The 17519-nt window shown below is 31.1% G+C and overlaps 1 protein-coding gene across 1 annotated transcript in view; it reads right to left on the bottom strand.

Moving 5' to 3' along the window:
• Positions 1-17519, bottom strand: part of LOC108687571 (cadherin-87A-like) — a 279899-nt gene that overhangs the window by 8817 nt on the left and 253563 nt on the right. Inside the window, exons 7-9 of the mRNA XM_018193424.1 lie at positions 6075-6209; positions 1736-1928; positions 282-592 (exon numbers count right to left, since the gene is read on the bottom strand). Of these exons, the coding sequence (XP_018048913.1) occupies positions 282-592; positions 1736-1928; positions 6075-6209 (639 nt within the window). The remainder of the gene's footprint in view (positions 1-281; positions 593-1735; positions 1929-6074; positions 6210-17519) is intronic.

Here is a 17519-nt window from a genome sequence, read left to right as displayed (position 1 = left end):
AAGTGGGTGATCAGGGGGAGAGAGAGAGAGAGAGAGAGAGAGAGAGAGAGAGAGAGAGAGAGAGAGAGAGAGAGCACGACAAAATGCTCGGCATTTAAAATCGAATGTGTATGACAAGTACATCTATAGCAAACCTATTCAACTTTAGCTTCAGAGCCGAAACGCAAGGCCGTCGACGTAAAAATATTCAATACAATTTTGCATTGGTGACCTTGCGTTCCGGCTCCAGAGCTAAAGTTGAACAGATTTGATCTATAGTAATGAATTGGCTCTGTGCTCACCATATCCGGATCTTTTACAGTCATGTCCAGATGCGGCAATGGCGTGCCGTCCTGCACATTTTCCGGGATCTCGATGTTGTATTCGCGCCGATTAAACGTGGGCGGCTCGTCATTGACGTCCTTAATCGTCACGGTCGCCTCGGCCATCGATACCGTCAATTTGTCGTTCCCGGGTATACCGTCGATCAGTTCGCGGGCCTTCACAATTAGCGTGAGCACTCCCGTCGAGTTCTCCAACGCTTCTCTGTCCAACGGCTTTGCCGTTCTCAGCTCGCCCGTGTCATCGTCCAGCAAGAAATAATCAAATGGATCTGTGGGAAAGACAGACGTTCGACATTCGTGACATAAAAGTCTTTTATTGTCGCACATAAAAACTCGTGTCATCATAATTAATTCTGTAATCTTATCGAGTCGTTTTACCCGAAATCATGAATCTTACGAAATTCTGTGTTTTGTGTATCTGAAGCTTTCTACCAATGAAAATTAGATTTATTATACTACTACACTAAGTACAAACAGATTCGTATATCTAATCGTAAGATAATATGATCTTCTCGCTGTTTGTAAGTAGTTTCACAATTCGACAAATAATACCATCTTACAGGCTGTGACTTTTGTTAATTGCTTAGTTTGTCTGTCATCAATGAAGCCAAATGCAGAATGTAGTGATCTAATATTTCAAAAATTATTGCTGTCTATTACTATCAAGTGATGTTATTAATTTCCACAGTTTATATTATTGTAATTCTTTATTTACACTTTATGACATTGTATTTAGTTTATATGTTCGTTTTATTTATAATTAAAGAAAGGAAACTCTTTGTAAGATAAAGATTCAATATGGCTTATTAATTTAGACTGACAATAAATGTATACATATCGATTGTAATGCTTTCTTTTGGTACTTTTGATATTTTAGACTATGGATTTTAATTCACCTGTTAAACAGTTTAACGGAAAGTTAAGTCGATAAGTAGGTAAGTCAATTATTTTATTAAGAAAATAATTTGTTGTGCTTTTTATATGTCGATAAATATATCATTAAAAAAGTTATAAAATTATAAAAGTAACATTATAAATCCATTTCTCTAACATTTTTTTAATAAAAAATAGGTAAACATATAACATGTGTACCCAATATGACCTAAATATCACTTTTTCTTAACTTTCACAAAATGTTTTCCCTTAAGAATCTGAGCACCAGTTTTCAATTTTAAATTCAGCAAAAAATTACAAAAAAAAGCCCAAAGCTTAGATAAGCTATATTAGGTGCGGTTGCCTTATATTTGTTTAACATCTAATTTATTTTTATATTATAATAAATTATCTTTCTTTAATTCACGTATATACAATTAAATTGATCTTAGTTTGAAAGTTCGGCTTTAATTCGGATGGGAATACGAATTTGTATTTGTATGATTTAGATAAAAAGAGAAAAAAAATTGAATACTTACTAGTGACTAATTCATAGATCATCTTTCGAGGCATGCCTCTGTCACCATCTCGGGCCTTTACGGTCATCACGAGGGTCCCGATAGGATCGTCCTCACGCACCACGCCTGTTAAGGAATCCAAGAATTCTGGCGGACTATTCTGAATGTCCGCCACCTTGATCTCAACGCCGGTGGTACCATTGTTCAGGCCATCCTGCAGATAAAATTCGCACGATCAATGATTGCGACTGTTCCTTTTTGAAGGATTCAGACGCACGCAAGTCAATTCGCATTCACAATGTATAATCCAAATCTCCATATTCTTAACTTTTAGAACACATAATTGGATTATTCATGTTTTGTACATTTCATTTCTTTAAAAAAATTATGAACAGCAAATAATTAGTTATAACTTTTTTAAATAGCCTTATAAATATTTTCTAAAGATTAAAGTATATGTAAAATCATTTAATGATTTTTATATACTTGTTAAAGGAATAAAAATTAATCTGGGACCGTCCATTTCGAAACTGAAACGTTCAAAGGCAACAGATCGACGGTTTGCACAATTGTTTGTATTAATATTTTATCGCGCGTTCTAATGAGGGAAAAGTAAATCCTTCGAAATAAAAAGATATAAAATTTTTAACTAGACTTTTATCGCAATGGTTTATTTCGCACAGTGACAGTCGCTACAGTCGTAATTTACGCGTCCGTTCGTTTCGCCGCTGTAATTATGCGCACTATCGCAAACGAGACAGTCTTCTTGCATAGTAAAACGGACGGCACTTCGGTCGCTTCTGGAGAGAACGCGTAATTAAAATCAATCTCTGTAGCTCTCACACTGAAAGAGCTCGTTCGCTTTTCACCGTTCACGAGCACACCAAGTGTCGCAACTAACCGCAATTATCTCTTTATCTCGCACACGTGAACGCGCGAGGATGACGTTCCGCGTTAAAGCGCGCGCGACGTTGATTAATTAATCCTCCACGCCCCTCGAGAATCTCCAATTATTGAGAAAAAATCCGACAACGTCGGCGATTTAGAGCTGTAAGAACATTTTGGTGATTTTTGATTCGACCAGTTTTTAATTCCAGGACACCATTTATTGCGGGGGTTGAATGACCGGGAGAATCTGTTCTCCAAGATCGTAATATAACACTTTTCATTTGGATTACAAGCACAGTTGCCATCTCTCCGGTTTTCGGCTGGAGAATAACTTTTTTTATCAAATCTCCGACAGAAAAAAATCTCCGTTTAATCGCTCAAAATTTAATTTAATTTTTTAGTGTTTTTTTTTTAATACGCGTTGATTTTTTCCGGTTTTTGGAAAAATATGTTTCCAGGAAGCCGGAAAACTTTCAAATATGAAAGTTTCAATTTCAGCAATTTCAGTATTACTACACTGAAAGAAAAGTGTTTGATATTTATGACTATTATAATTGGTAAAATAATTATAATCAGGGGAAGTCCTATGATGAAGGTTTATGGTTATAATATTCATAATAATAACCATATATGATAGTTTTCTAAAACATGATAAAATTGTATTATAAATTGTAATTTCAAATATTAATATATATGGTACAAAAATATCAAAATATAAAAATAGACAAATAGACAATCGCAATTATAGTAAATATAAAATTTTTTTTCTATTTATGTGATAGTAATAACAAAAATGAAGAATTATTATTAAGAAAAAAAAAATAAAGATTTTCAAACAGTGACTATTATTAATAGTACGATTGACTGCATATGATTAAAATAAATATTATAAATTGTATAGTAGCTTCAAAAAGAAACTACAAATTATAGTAAATACAACCATTGTTTTCTCTCAGTACAATTATATCTCCGACATGATAATTATAATAGCAGATCTCCAGCAGAAGAGCCTCAGTAGAACACTAGTTGAAAGATAATCGTAATTACAAGGCACGTTCGATAAGTATTGCATAAGGATATTAAATTCAAACAGAAAATATAAGAAGAAAGATTCTTTATCTGCTATTCAATCGCTACAGTCGTCGACGATTCATATATATTTTTTTTCTTTTATTATTTCCCTACGTGTCTGACGCAAAGATTGCGGTGCAACGCGTCGACGATGAGAGACGAGACTCGCATTTAACGCTAAATGTGCGATGAGAAAACGTGCCATTACATTGCTCGTGCGCTTTCGTACAGCGGGCAAATATTTACTGTTTTTCTTCAATTTCGCGTTATATTCCTCAGATATTGCGGCGAAAGGAAAATACCGCAAAATCGATGTACGGGTGGGAAAACCGCATCGATCATACGAGCACGTTCGCAATGTAAAATCTAAATGAGCTCAATGTTTGCCGCTTTGCGGCACGAGATACGTTTTTGCGCATGAAAACGCATAGTAAAAAATGATTGCTTTTTTTTTAGTTGATATGGGGCGAATTTAGACTTTTTCTATGTTTGGTAGCTGGCGAGCTTAGACCTTTTTCTATGTTTACGATGTATTATATTTTAATGTATTGGAACGACGTCGATGGGAATCAAAGGATAACCGAGGTAACTGAAGTTTCCGATTTCCGGATACCAAGTCCATCGCCATCTGCCTTTTATCTGTAAACTCTTTGAAGTCACGTAAATTCGATAGTGTTCTTCACGCTCGCCGGGAGCTCACGGAGTTCATTTTAAATAATATGAAGGCCTTTTTTCGTGAAAGAAAGCACTTCCAATCGGCTTTAGAGCTCGTACTGCATAAGTATGAAAAAAGGAATTCAGATTAAAAGAGAGTTACGTTTAATATGTAACAGATACAATTTATCAAAGTGAGATTACTGCGAACAAAGCTACTGATATAGAAATGTTGTTTAAACGTCATCATAGACGAATTATCGAGAAACGTTCAACCGTTAATTAACGCTGCTGCGAGAATCGCTCGTTTCGGTCCTGAATGGGGATGGTTGGTGTTCAAGTCAAACTAGCCGACAACAGATACACGCAAGTCCGCCCGACGCACGTCCGGTACGTCATTCTCGCATCCTCGTTAGTTTGCAAATTCGTATCCCGAATTCTCCCGCAATCTCGGTGTTACGGTTGCACATCTCCCAGGACCGTGCAAAGAGGAGTGCACAATGTGCATTAGCGGGCCTCCTCCAGTGCTAAGGAACTCCAAAGTTTTATTTGTTGCAATAATTTAAAAGGAAAGTTCATTTTATTCTTATTGTTAAAACATTTAATGTATTTAAATCTCTCATATTTTATCGATTCAATTTACATCTATTACATTGATCGAAAGAATATGATGCTCATGTATGATTATTAACTCGATTTCTCTCCTTATTTGTCTTTCTTTTCTTGTGAGAACGTTCATGTCCATATTATCTTTGCAATTAAATCTTATCGTGAGTTTTGCAATCCGTCGAATATTTGTTGCTTACCTTGTCTATATTACATAACTTAAATATATCACAGAAAAAATAGATTGGATGGTTTAGCAAAGCTATAGTAAGTTCAATATCTAATTAAAAAGATTTGATGATTCAACAAAGAAATTATATTTATAAACAATTATCAGTATGCTAATTCAGCCAATTCTTTGCTACAATGAAAATTGCTAATATAACAATAGAAAATTCATATCTTTGCTGTATTAACAAATTTGTGCTGTGCAGTATTATAACAACGATGATTACCGGCAACCGCTAATTTTATTCAGCTGTACTTTACTGCTTTAATATAGAAAACCGACTGTCCGTACATTGATTCATTATTAAATCAGTGAAATTTTCAGTTATTTTAACAAATCTTTTTTTCTTTTATTTATTTTATTGTTTCTATTGTTTCTATCTAAATTAATTTCTATTTAATTTAATTTGTACATGCAAATAATATTCATTTACATTTCATTTAAACTTCATAAAAGTAGCAAATAATTTAAATTAAATAAAATCTTTATATGTAAAATTTAATGTGAAATTATAAATCGGTGATGCAATTTTTTTATCTAACCTGGCTTTTATATGTATATCTATTTAATTTTCTATAATGGAGGTACATAATTAGTAATTTGTGATCCGCTATAATTTTAATTAGACTGTTATATTTTTTAAATTCTTCAAAATTTTTTTAATACAAATTTTACGAATAGGTAGGAATCTATCTTTATTTTGCACGACTTTACTAGGGTCCTATAAACCCTTTGCACGACTCTGATATCGGATATCTGATGCGTTTGCGAGAAACGGACCGGCATTTGGCTTTCCTTCGCAGTGTGCATAATTAGAATCAATCCACAAATTGAGAGAGAGTTGTGGGAAGGGGGAAAGGAGGAAGGAAGGGAGGGAGAGAGAGAGAGAGAGAGAGAGAGAGAGAGACTCACGCTCGCTCGCAGCAGTAGTTGATAGAAAGGCCTCTCCCGGTAGTCGAGGGGTTGCCGCAACACCAGGGCGCCCACATACGTGTTCTGGCTTCTCTCGACGTTAACGATGCCGAACTTCTCGCAGGCATCCAGAAACTGCAACAAAAGTTGATCGTGAGGATGAGTTGTCGTGACAAGTATGGTTGATCATATTCGTGATTTTAATGACGCGTAGAACCGCGCGCACGAGATATCTCAGCAAGATATTCACGATTTTTAGCGTTAATTAATTTATCACATTGAACATTCATTTAATTTAGGACATCTTGTTATTTCGTTGGATCTCTTATGAAACACTCTACATGAATATTTTATTAAATTCATGCAGAGCTTTTTTAATCGATATGCACATTGGTGTGTCGCAAAGAGTCTTCAAGTGTGCCGCAAAAATTTTAGAGAAAGTAAAAAGAAGAAAAAATATTTATTTTTTAAGTATGCAAGTAAAAAAGTAAGATACGAAGTAAAAAAATTTCTTAAAAATTGTGAAAAAATTATTTAAATTATATTGTGTTTAAATTATATTGAATTTATATATTCTGATTTTAATTAAAACGATATTGCTTCTATAAAATCTTCTCTAGAAAATGAAAAATCTAATATTAAAATAAAATAAAAAAAATCTAATAAAAAAGAATTAAAAAGTCCATAAGAGCTTACGCGCATTTATTGATAAATAAATTTCATTTATTCATCTAAATTAATTCGCTTTCAACCGATATTTTCAGTCCTTCTCAATGCAAAAAAAATATAAGTATAATTAATTAATAGTACATATTCTAAATTGTAAACTATAGTTGTATTAAATATACAGAATAGAAGAATCATCTTGTCACGAATTAAAACCTAATAACAAAGGTCAAAGATCATTTTGTTATCGCAATTAGGGCAAGAAATTAATAATGTAATAACGAGGGATTGATCACTGAGGTAATTTTTGTACAAAAACTAGGTAATTCAGCGGCAATCCAAACGAAATTTTGGATAATTTTTGGTAAATCTAATAATCTTTAGGTCTTAACAATTTTATGACTCTATTAATATGCAGAGTATTAACCTTCTTTAACTATTTTTCAATCTGATAGAAAACTAATTATAAAACAATTTAAAAACATTAAAAAAAGTTTTTCGTTACGTTAAGACTTTAATAATGTTTAACATACATATAACAGTTTTAAGACATTTATTTCGCAAATGTCCTTTTTATTTATATTTAACTTGATTAGTCAAAAAATTTTTAATTTAACACTAACTTGTGATATCGTTTAATAAAGAGCCTGTGTTACTATTATATTAATGTTTTTTTTAAATATTTTTTATTTTATAAAATATCTAATATTTATATTCAATTGGATATTGTTTTGTTAGTATTAAAAAGTTTCAAATGTTACAAGTAATCGAACTTGTTAGGGTAACTCCGGCAATACGCCGCGCTGGGATTTACGCCGCAGAAATCAGAAAAAATAGAAGGAGGTAATTTTCCCGCAACTATTCTGTTACCTTTACATATCTTTATGTTATATTATTTATTGTGTTATGATTTCAGCTTCTTACTGTTAATATTAATGAAATTATTGTGAATTGAATCGATTTGTCACTGTGTTAAGTAGTGCTATCATCAAATTATAATCTACATAAAATAATTATAGGACATGCAAAAGACTTAGTAGTTATTTCGTGATACATGAGTGTAGAGGAATAATAAAGCATGTTGTATAACAAAATACAAGTACTTTGCTCTTGTATTTTTTGTTTAGTTTGTTGTCTTGTATATCCCACCTGTTTCGGATATATGGCATTTTTAACAGGCGAGATTTATGCATACAAAGCATACAAAGTGCGCAGATTGAATTCAGTGCACTAAATATAATAATAAACGCATTATATGAAATATGTCATAACACTTGTAATACGTCTGGAAAGATTGTAATTATTATTTATTACTTCATATACATATTTATCATTCTTTAATAAAACTTTATGAATGCATTTTATAAGTTATTGATATAATATATCATTTTACGTCTTATTTATATGCATTATTTATAAATTTTTTATAAATCATACATACCCCTCCCCCCTCCCCCTATGAGTCATGTATTTCACCCCTATAAGATCTATAAAAGGGATATACAAATGGGATAAAAATGCAAGAATTTAAAAAAATTCATTTTTTTAAATGAAATATAATATTTCGGTTTTCTAATATTCTTTATAATAGTAAACAGTACAAAATTATTTTTACTGATATAAATCGTTTACTTTAAACATAGTAAATACTTAAGTTTTTGATAGGTGCGGCGTATATACCGGAATTACCCTATATACTACTATATACATATTCTGTTTGCGAAATTTTTATATTTTTGTGTTCCTGTATGCAATAAATATTTGTTTTGTAAAATTGTTTTGTTTTTCTTAAATAATGAAAATCTAAAATTGATGTTCTCGAAGATACTTATTATAGTGATCTATAAAGATATTCTAGAGTGATTTAAAGAAATAATATTTTATGTACTCGTAGGTAATCTTAGATGAGGAAAATAAATTTGGAAAAATCTTGGATAATATCAGTAAATATAACATAATTTTAAATACTCTAAGGTAATCTTGGATAATATGAATATTTGAGATAGTATTAGGATCTTAACTCATTAACATGCAGAAAGATAATATTTTTTGCTTGATTTCAAAATAATTTTTAACATATTAAAATATAAAATATTTCAACGAAACTTGGTATTCTAAAGATCGCTCTTTACGATTTATGGCGTCGTCAGAATTTCATTTCAACCATGGAAATTAAATATGGTGAACAAAAAAAATGACGAAAAAATTTCTGTCGATATTTTTTAATGATTGTTTTGAACTGATAACAATTTTTCTAATTTTTGACAATTACATCATCAGTGGTCAAAACAATTGTACTTTGAGATCTTACGATGAAATTTTTGAAATCCATTATGGCTGATCAAAATGGTGGCCGAAATGATAAAATCTTAAAAATTTAGTGTTTTTTCGTACTTCATCAAATTTAAGTTATGTCCAACTTGTTAAATGTATACAACCACAAATCTATGATTTTGAAGTTTATATCTTTTACATTTACCGCTTTCAAAATTCAATATGGTGAATTCAATGTGGCGAACTATAAACTCGGAAAAACGTTAATTTTTGTATCTTTTTTTATTTTGTACACCGTTTGAATACATCAATCTTTGTTAGAGTGTTAGGAATGCGGGAAAATTTAGAATCATTCCAAAGATGGCGAATCCAACATGGTGACCCAGCAACTTCCAAAATTCAATCTTTTTTTATTATTCCAAACTTATAAAACTAAAAACTGTTTGATGTTGTTATGTTTCATGTTGTTTCTTATAAGATTTGTATTTTTAAATCTTCTTTTTGCTTCATTTATGTCGCTTATCAAAACAACTTTTGCAAAAATATAATTGACAATCATAACAAAATTTTAATGTTCCAATAGTGCATTTTTCCATAGAATATTTTTTCTTTGTATTTTTGTAACTCGCTTCATATAAATTTGTACGCAACAACTTTTCTTTCTCTAAATAATGTTTTGCAATACTTACTGCAAATTTTTTTAGTGTTAATTTTCTTCTCTTTATTAGTAGCTGCATTGAAAACAACATGCTGCATAAAACAATAGAGTTTACAATAAAAGATTTAATCAATTTCGTAAAAACTACCCATGTCCATTTCTTAAACCTAATACACGATGCTAAATTGTTACAATGTCTTCCATGTCTATAATAAATTTATGGGTGAAGTGAATCTTCACGATCCATATCATTGTAACAATTTATGGACAGTGGAATGATTCCAAATTTTCACGCACACTCCTAACACTCTAATTCGAAGATTGATTTTCAAACGGTGTACAAAGTAAAAAAAGATACAAAAATTAACGTTTTTCCGAGTTTATAGTTCGCTTTATTAAATTCGTCATTTTGAAAGCGATGAATGTAAAAGATATAAACCTCCAAATTATAGATTTGTATAAATTTAACAAGTTGAACGTAACTCAAATTTGATGAGTTGTACGAAAAAACAAATTTTCAAGATTTTCTCAATTCGGCCGCTCATTTTGGATCGGCCACGATGGATTTAAAAAATTTCATCGTTGGATCTTAAAATTTAACTATTTACCATCAATGGTTGCCGAAAATTAGAAAAATTTTTATCGGTTCGAAAACAATCATTAAAAAAATGTCGATCTTTTTTTCATCATTTTTTTTGTTTCGATCACCATTTATTTAATTTCCATGTGATCAAAATGAAATTCTGACGCCATCGTGAAGAGCGATTAAAACCTTAAAACCTTAGAATATCAAGTTTCGTTGAAATATTTCAGTTTTAGTATGTTAAAAATTATCTTGAAATCAAATTTCAAATTTGAATAAAAAAAAATTTTGTCTTTCTGCGCATTAATGGGTTAAGTAATCCGAGATAATTTCAAGATAATCCGTATCAAGGGTAATTTTTGTATACTATAATCGCTAGTGATCGCTTTGATCTTCGATCCAAGCCAAGATATTATACAACAATAGCCAGAGTAACTAATGTGTAATACCAGTCATTCTCAAAATAAAAAATAAAAATTTTAGAATTTTATTTTTTATTTTTGAATGACGTGTTAGCGGCATCTGACAAAAGATCAGTGCTAAGCGCCGAAGCATATAAATCTAATGATGTACTTCGAAAAATAAAAGCTCATTATAATTATTATTATATATATTTAATATTAGAATTATGCAAAACTGTAATTCAATTAATTACAAATTACAATTATAATGTAAATATAATTCTTAATTCAATTAGTAATTATATTTCGTAATTATTAATTGCTGAAAACAATATTCATAAAGTAATTGCAAAAAGTAGTTGTAAATAGATTACAATTATTTAATTATTAATTGACAAATTATTAATTGACTGTAATTGTTAATTAGAATAAGAGCAATTAATGGGGCATATACAGCTACATATCTATATCAAAACCAGACCTAATTTTGCGAATTTTTTGTGGAAAAACAAATAGAGATAGAGAAGTCGGGTTTATTCCATTGTAAAGATCACTTTTCTCTATTTACTATTAAAATTTTAAAAAAATAATATAAAATGGAGTCGCTATTTAAATTTTCGTACATCATGTTTTAAAATGGGAATTGCGATCATTGCTGTTCGCATAAGACTCGTCTGAAAGCAAAATGGCACAAGTTTTATAAAATGGAAACATAGATCTTATACTTGACGGGACCGTTTTTTAAAATATGGCGTTTGAATAAAATGGCAACTGGTCAAAGTTAATATAACGATTTTTCATAAAAAATTTTGCTAAAAGGGTCTTTTTAATTTTTTTTTTGGCAAAAAAAAAATTAAAAAGACCCTTTTTTTATCTGCGCGAACTCGTTTTGTCACAAACCTACCTACCTATTATTTTCAACGCGCTCGAATCTAATCGTCTATAATTTATGTAATTCTATTTTTCGCCGGATTAATTTATAACTCTACAAAAATGTTCTTAAGATATTATACTTTAAAAATATGTAACAAAAAATCGATTTTTTTATCATTTCTAGGTATATACCCTCTTAATGCTTTATAGAATATTGTATAAATATATTCTATCCTTAAGATCTTTTTCCTAAAAACTAAACTTCAATGATTATAAATAATCAGAGTTGGCAAACCTTACTTTTCAGTTATTTTACCGTTACTTTTTATAATAAAAAAATTTGATGACAATGTTGTAATTTTTTATGACGATAACGCTAACTAACTAAATGCTAAGGTTGTGCTTAAATAGAAGAGTCACTTTCGAAAATAACTTGTTACCATTACGCGTTATTTATGGAAAAAAGTAAGTAATAAGTAACGAGTAACGAATAACAAGTTAAAAGTAAAAGTAACGAGCAAAAAATAACGCGTTACAAATTAGAAGTTATTATTTTTCAGTAACGAATGACTTTTTCAATCTATTACAAGTAATGTTTGACTTTTCTAACTCTATTATCGTTACATAAAAAATTCACAATGTCATTATCAAATCGTTATTACAACAAGCTAACGATTAACAAAGTAATGGTTATAAATAAGTAAATAATTATAATTGTTATAATTATATAATTATATAATTGAGTAATTGTGATTCCACAGTAAGTACAATTACATAACTCTTAAATTATTTTTATTAAATTGTTAAACCAATTACATTTAAGTTGTGATCTACGTCCAACTTTATATTCAACTTATAATTTTGTCTAACATAATTGTGAAAGTAATCATATGCAATTACAATTATAATTGTAACTGAATTAAATATAACGACTCAAGAATTATTTTAATTGCGATTACAGCACAATTGCGTCCCTAACAATTACTTTAATTACAATTATTTTAATTGCAATTACAGTACAATTACAGCATAATTGTAACTATATTGTAATTATAATTAAAGCAAAAAATTGCAAAAAATTATAATTGTAATTAATTATGAATCAATTTATGAATCAATTATTGCCCAATTCTGTTTAAGATTGAAAAACATAGAACAGTTACAAAATTATAAAATTAAATTTGTGGAAAACTTGGAAATTGTTGACACAATTTTCATGGCGTTCAAGGTTCTTCAAAATAAATAAAAAATATTAATACGAATTCAGAAATTACCACAAACAAATTAAAAAATAAAAATCCATTATAATCCATACGCATCGACAGAGTAAAAGAATGAGAAATGTCTGATAGATTAAAAGTAATTTATATCAAACCAGATCAAAAATCAGATCAAAAATAATAAACGCAAATGAGCGTGTCTCTAATTCATAATAAATTTGTGGTTCAGTCAGCTATCGATTCTGCGGATCGTTAATGGAAAATTTCGCCGTTGATTTTGGTTTCGCGGATGATTCGCGCGCTGATATTCTGAACCCTGTAAACATTAGTTACGCTTAATGACTGAACGCAATCGCACCATTCGGCCAGCGGCATCGCGATGCACAAATATAACGAAAAACGGGGGAGGCATTAAAGTTTGTCGCCGTAAAGCCAGGCCATTAGTTAAAAGGTTTTATGGTTTTATTGGTCGCGCCTAACGGCTCCAACCGGGAATTTATCGAGCGGATATGACATAGGGGGTGGTGCGTTGTACGTACTAATATTCCGCCGCGCGTGTCTTTTCTGGGAGGGAGAGATGCAAGATAGAGAGCCGGTGCGAAGAGAGAAAGAGGATGAAACCAGGAGGCTGCAGGCCAGATAATTTTAACGGGTCGTGAGATGATATACGAATTGAATCTCTCTTTTTTTTCCTCGCGAAAAAAACGTCTATGCGAAAGCGATACGTTGCACTGTTTTTTCCGTCGACCGAATTTTCGGGGTGTTTCTTCGTGCCACTTTGTAAAATAAACGACGCGTATCGCATTACCGATTACACGTATAATGGGAGCCTAAGCAGAAAGTGGTTTTCAACAACAATTTTCCACGGTAACATGTTACAACTTTCCGTAAATACGATTCACGTACGTGACTTAAATTTTATAGACTTGTGCGAAGTGCGATAAAACAAAAACCTTATTACAAGACTATACTATCGGACGCTTTATCTGAATTGAGTTTGTACTAAATAAAAATATAAAAAAAGATTGCATTCAGATTTAGGCATGTGTAAGATAGGTTGCTAACGATACTTCCTTTCCGTTTCAAATCGACAGATTAAAATGTAATGTAGCTTTATTCTAAAGGCAACATGTCTTCTGCTTAATTCTTGACTTTCATAGAAAAAAATCACAGAAAAATTTCTGAATCCAATGCTATTACTCTTTAATTTACCATAGAATAGGATCGATATAGAGACAATTATATTTATTGTTGAAAGGAGAATATGTTATTATTCTTAAATGAAAAAATTTTTAATCTAGAATAAAAATGATCAAGCACATCAGTTTCGCACCAAATATTACATATAGCGCCAACATTATATGATTATAATATCGGATAAAGATTTATACTTTTGAGGTTTTCGGGTATTTTCTTCAAAAGTGCCAAAGGGTTGCGGGTTATCGTCGTGTCGCAAAATTGCTAAAAGCATTAGCAATGGATCACAACATGGCGATAACCTGCAAACGCCTTAGGTAAAGATTTAAAATCTAAACGTAAGAATATATAAAATTAAATTTATTTATGTTATTTCTGTTTCAAGATCATATGAATCAATCTTAATTCAGAGAGAACAATACGAAATATTACGAATTTATCTAAATATTTATCTAAATTTAATAATATTTTTTGGTAAAATTGTAGAAAAGGGGAATATCCGCCGACGATTTTGACCTTGACATATGTTGTCAAGATCACCTTGAGTAACCTCCAATAAATTTTAGCCCTCGCTCGTTATTTGTTAAAAAGTTATTAACAAAAAAAGTTTGAAAAAATAACGTTTTATTTCTGCTATATAATATTAGAAACTGCACCTTTCCTTGCTTACGTAATGACTTTTCACCTAAAACAACTTTTATTCCACCTTCCCCCCCCCCCCCCTGCTTGGAGGAAAGCATTTCCACATGAAGAAACTTTTGAAGTCTTGTTGGAGGTCACTCACGATTTTGAAAATCGCTTCGCGTGGAAGTCGTGCGCCCCTAAAATAGAGAGGGAGGTGGGATTGTTTCGCGTTAAAAAAATTAAACTCTAACCCAATTCATCCATTTTTTGATTGAGAGATGGCCCTCATTTCGCGTGGAAGGTTATAAACTAGTAGAACTTTGCTTCATGAATGTACAACTTTCTACGCGAAAGTAAAAAATGAATTGGATTAGGGTTAGATTTTTTAACGCGAAACGACATAGATTTATAACCTTCCACAAAATGAGGGCCACTTCACACCAAAAAATAGGTTGAGTTAGGATTAAGTTTTTTTTAACGTGAAATGACTTTCACTCCACCATTGGATCCACACGTACACTTTTCAACACAGAATGAGATTCTAGAGGTACAACTTTCGTTATAGCAGAAATGAGATATTATTTAAGAAATTTTTTTGTTAATTACTTTTTAACGAATAGCGAGCGACGGCTAAAACTTGTTTGAGGTTATTCAGAGTGATGACTTTGACAACATATGTCAAGATTAAGATCATCGGCAAATGGTCCCCTTTTTTGCAGTTTTATCTTTTATTTTTATACTGTATAGGATTATGATAAAATTAAGCACACCAAGAATATTTTTTGCCTCGTTACTAGAAATCCTTTTTGAGAGGACAATAATGAGTTTGGGTTCGAAGCAAAAATTTTAAATGATTGAAAACGTTACTAATCTGCGTAATTATTATTATGAACCTGTACAATTATTATTACGAGGTTCTAAATTATAAGTACATGGAAAAAATAGATAGGGTGATTCAGTAAAGTTAAAGCTTACTGCGTTGAACATTTATAAAATGATTTGATAGTTTAACAAAGAAATTATGTTTGTAAGCAATTGTCAGTATGTTACCTAAGTTAATTCTTTGTTATGAAAATTGCTAGTATAACAAGTTCTTTTTAATGCAGTAACAGAATATACGTCATCAGTTATAGCATAGTTTTATTAAAAATTTTGATCTATATAATGATTTTCATAGAAAGTTATTTTTGTTGTATTAATTTGCTGTTTAATAATTTATTGTTATCACATTATAACAAATATAATTAATCTATAATCGCTAATTTTATTCTACTTCTACAACTTTATTACTTTTATAGAAAACTGTCTGTATTACGGCTGTAGATTTGCTAAATCAATGAAGTTTTTAGTTGTTTTAACAAATATTTTTTCTCATGTAAAAAACTTTGAACCTTCTTCTATCGCCAGAAATTTACTTGCATTCTTCAAACAGAATGTTTTTAGAACATATTAGATATGTCTTTCATTGTTTTTATATAAATGTAGTAGGATTAATTGATTTAATGTTATTATGTTTCATATTTGAATTATGGCAAATACAAAAGTTAAATAATAATCAAATATAAAGGTGAAAGAAAAGGGAAGATAACATGATAAATGTATTCCAAAATGGAAAGATGAAGTTAAATCAAGAAGACCAACCGTCTTAAATCAGGAAGGACAATTTTAAATTTTAACTTTTTGTCTTACTTTATGACGCGTCCCAAATTTTATCTCAAATTAAGGATATAATTATGAATCCTTTTTTTAAGTGTGAAAATAATAAGTGTGAAATAAAATAAGTGAAATAACAAATATAAAATATAATTTTTAGCTAACGTGTGCAGAATTTTATGATTTTCTATTCCAAAACTCAGATATTATTCATAAAATATATTCAGCAGAAAAGTCGAATTAAAAAAAAATAAAATGTGATCTCATATGATATGCATTAAATGTTATTAATTATTTGTACACTTAATAATATAATATTGTTCATATATTTCATTAATAGTTATAAAAAATGGTTATCTATTAAAATTTAATTACAACAATTGAATTTTTTATAATGTTTCTCTTTTCCTCTGTAATAAATTGATTAACTTAAACGCATGTTTGCATTTCTAATCATTAGTGGGACAAGTATCTCGTTTGCACATACTGAAAATAAATTCAATTATATCGCCGCGCCGGTTAAGTTGGCGAAGAAACTGAAATTCAAATTCTACGCGGCAGTAACAAAATTTCCGCTTACGCATCGGAACGATTATTAAATTTGCGAACGCACATTGCTATACGAGCACTACACGCTCGCTCGTGCAAAATAGGCCACGCGTTTTCCGCAGGGGTTAACGTCGAGCTCCACAACGATGATTGCGAAAGTCCGACTACGAGAACTGGCTGCCATACGCCTCCGTCGTCGACGAGTCCTCAGCTCCCTCGGGCGCGCTGCTCGACGTTGTGAGACGAGGCGAAGCGAGGCGAGGCGAGTCCGGCGCATTCCCTCATTCCCTTTCGCTCTCCCTCTGAGTTTATTACAGGATACGGGAGTGGATAACTTAATGGAAAACTGCGAATTACAAAGCGTCTCAGCGCCGATATTCCACCTCGTCTCTCTCTTCGCCTCGCTTCGTCTCGCAGGCAAGAGGAACACTTCATCCGAGCTCTCTTCATTTACGTGAAACACCGGCACTTGTACATCTTTTATCCGCCGTGCAACCAACTGTATCTCAACGATAGCGGCTGTTGCAGCCTGGTCTTGATGCTGCAGTTCGCGTCGCAAGGAGACCGAAACTACGACCGACGATGATTCTTAATAAATCCTTTGAGCGGAAAACAACTCTCTCTTTTATAGTCTGTTTATTATCCGTTTTCTTTCGTGTGACTGTCAGACGCGATAGCAAAAATGAATTTAGAAGAGATCTTTTTTTCATTTCTTTTTTCATTCTCCTAATCTCTTTTTTTCATACC

Source organism: Atta colombica, unplaced genomic scaffold, assembly GCF_001594045.1.
Source record: "Atta colombica isolate Treedump-2 unplaced genomic scaffold, Acol1.0 scaffold208, whole genome shotgun sequence".
Lineage (NCBI taxonomy): Eukaryota > Metazoa > Arthropoda > Insecta > Hymenoptera > Formicidae > Atta > Atta colombica.
Note: the sequence above shows the minus strand (reverse complement) of the source record. Positions and strands in the feature narration are given on the sequence as shown.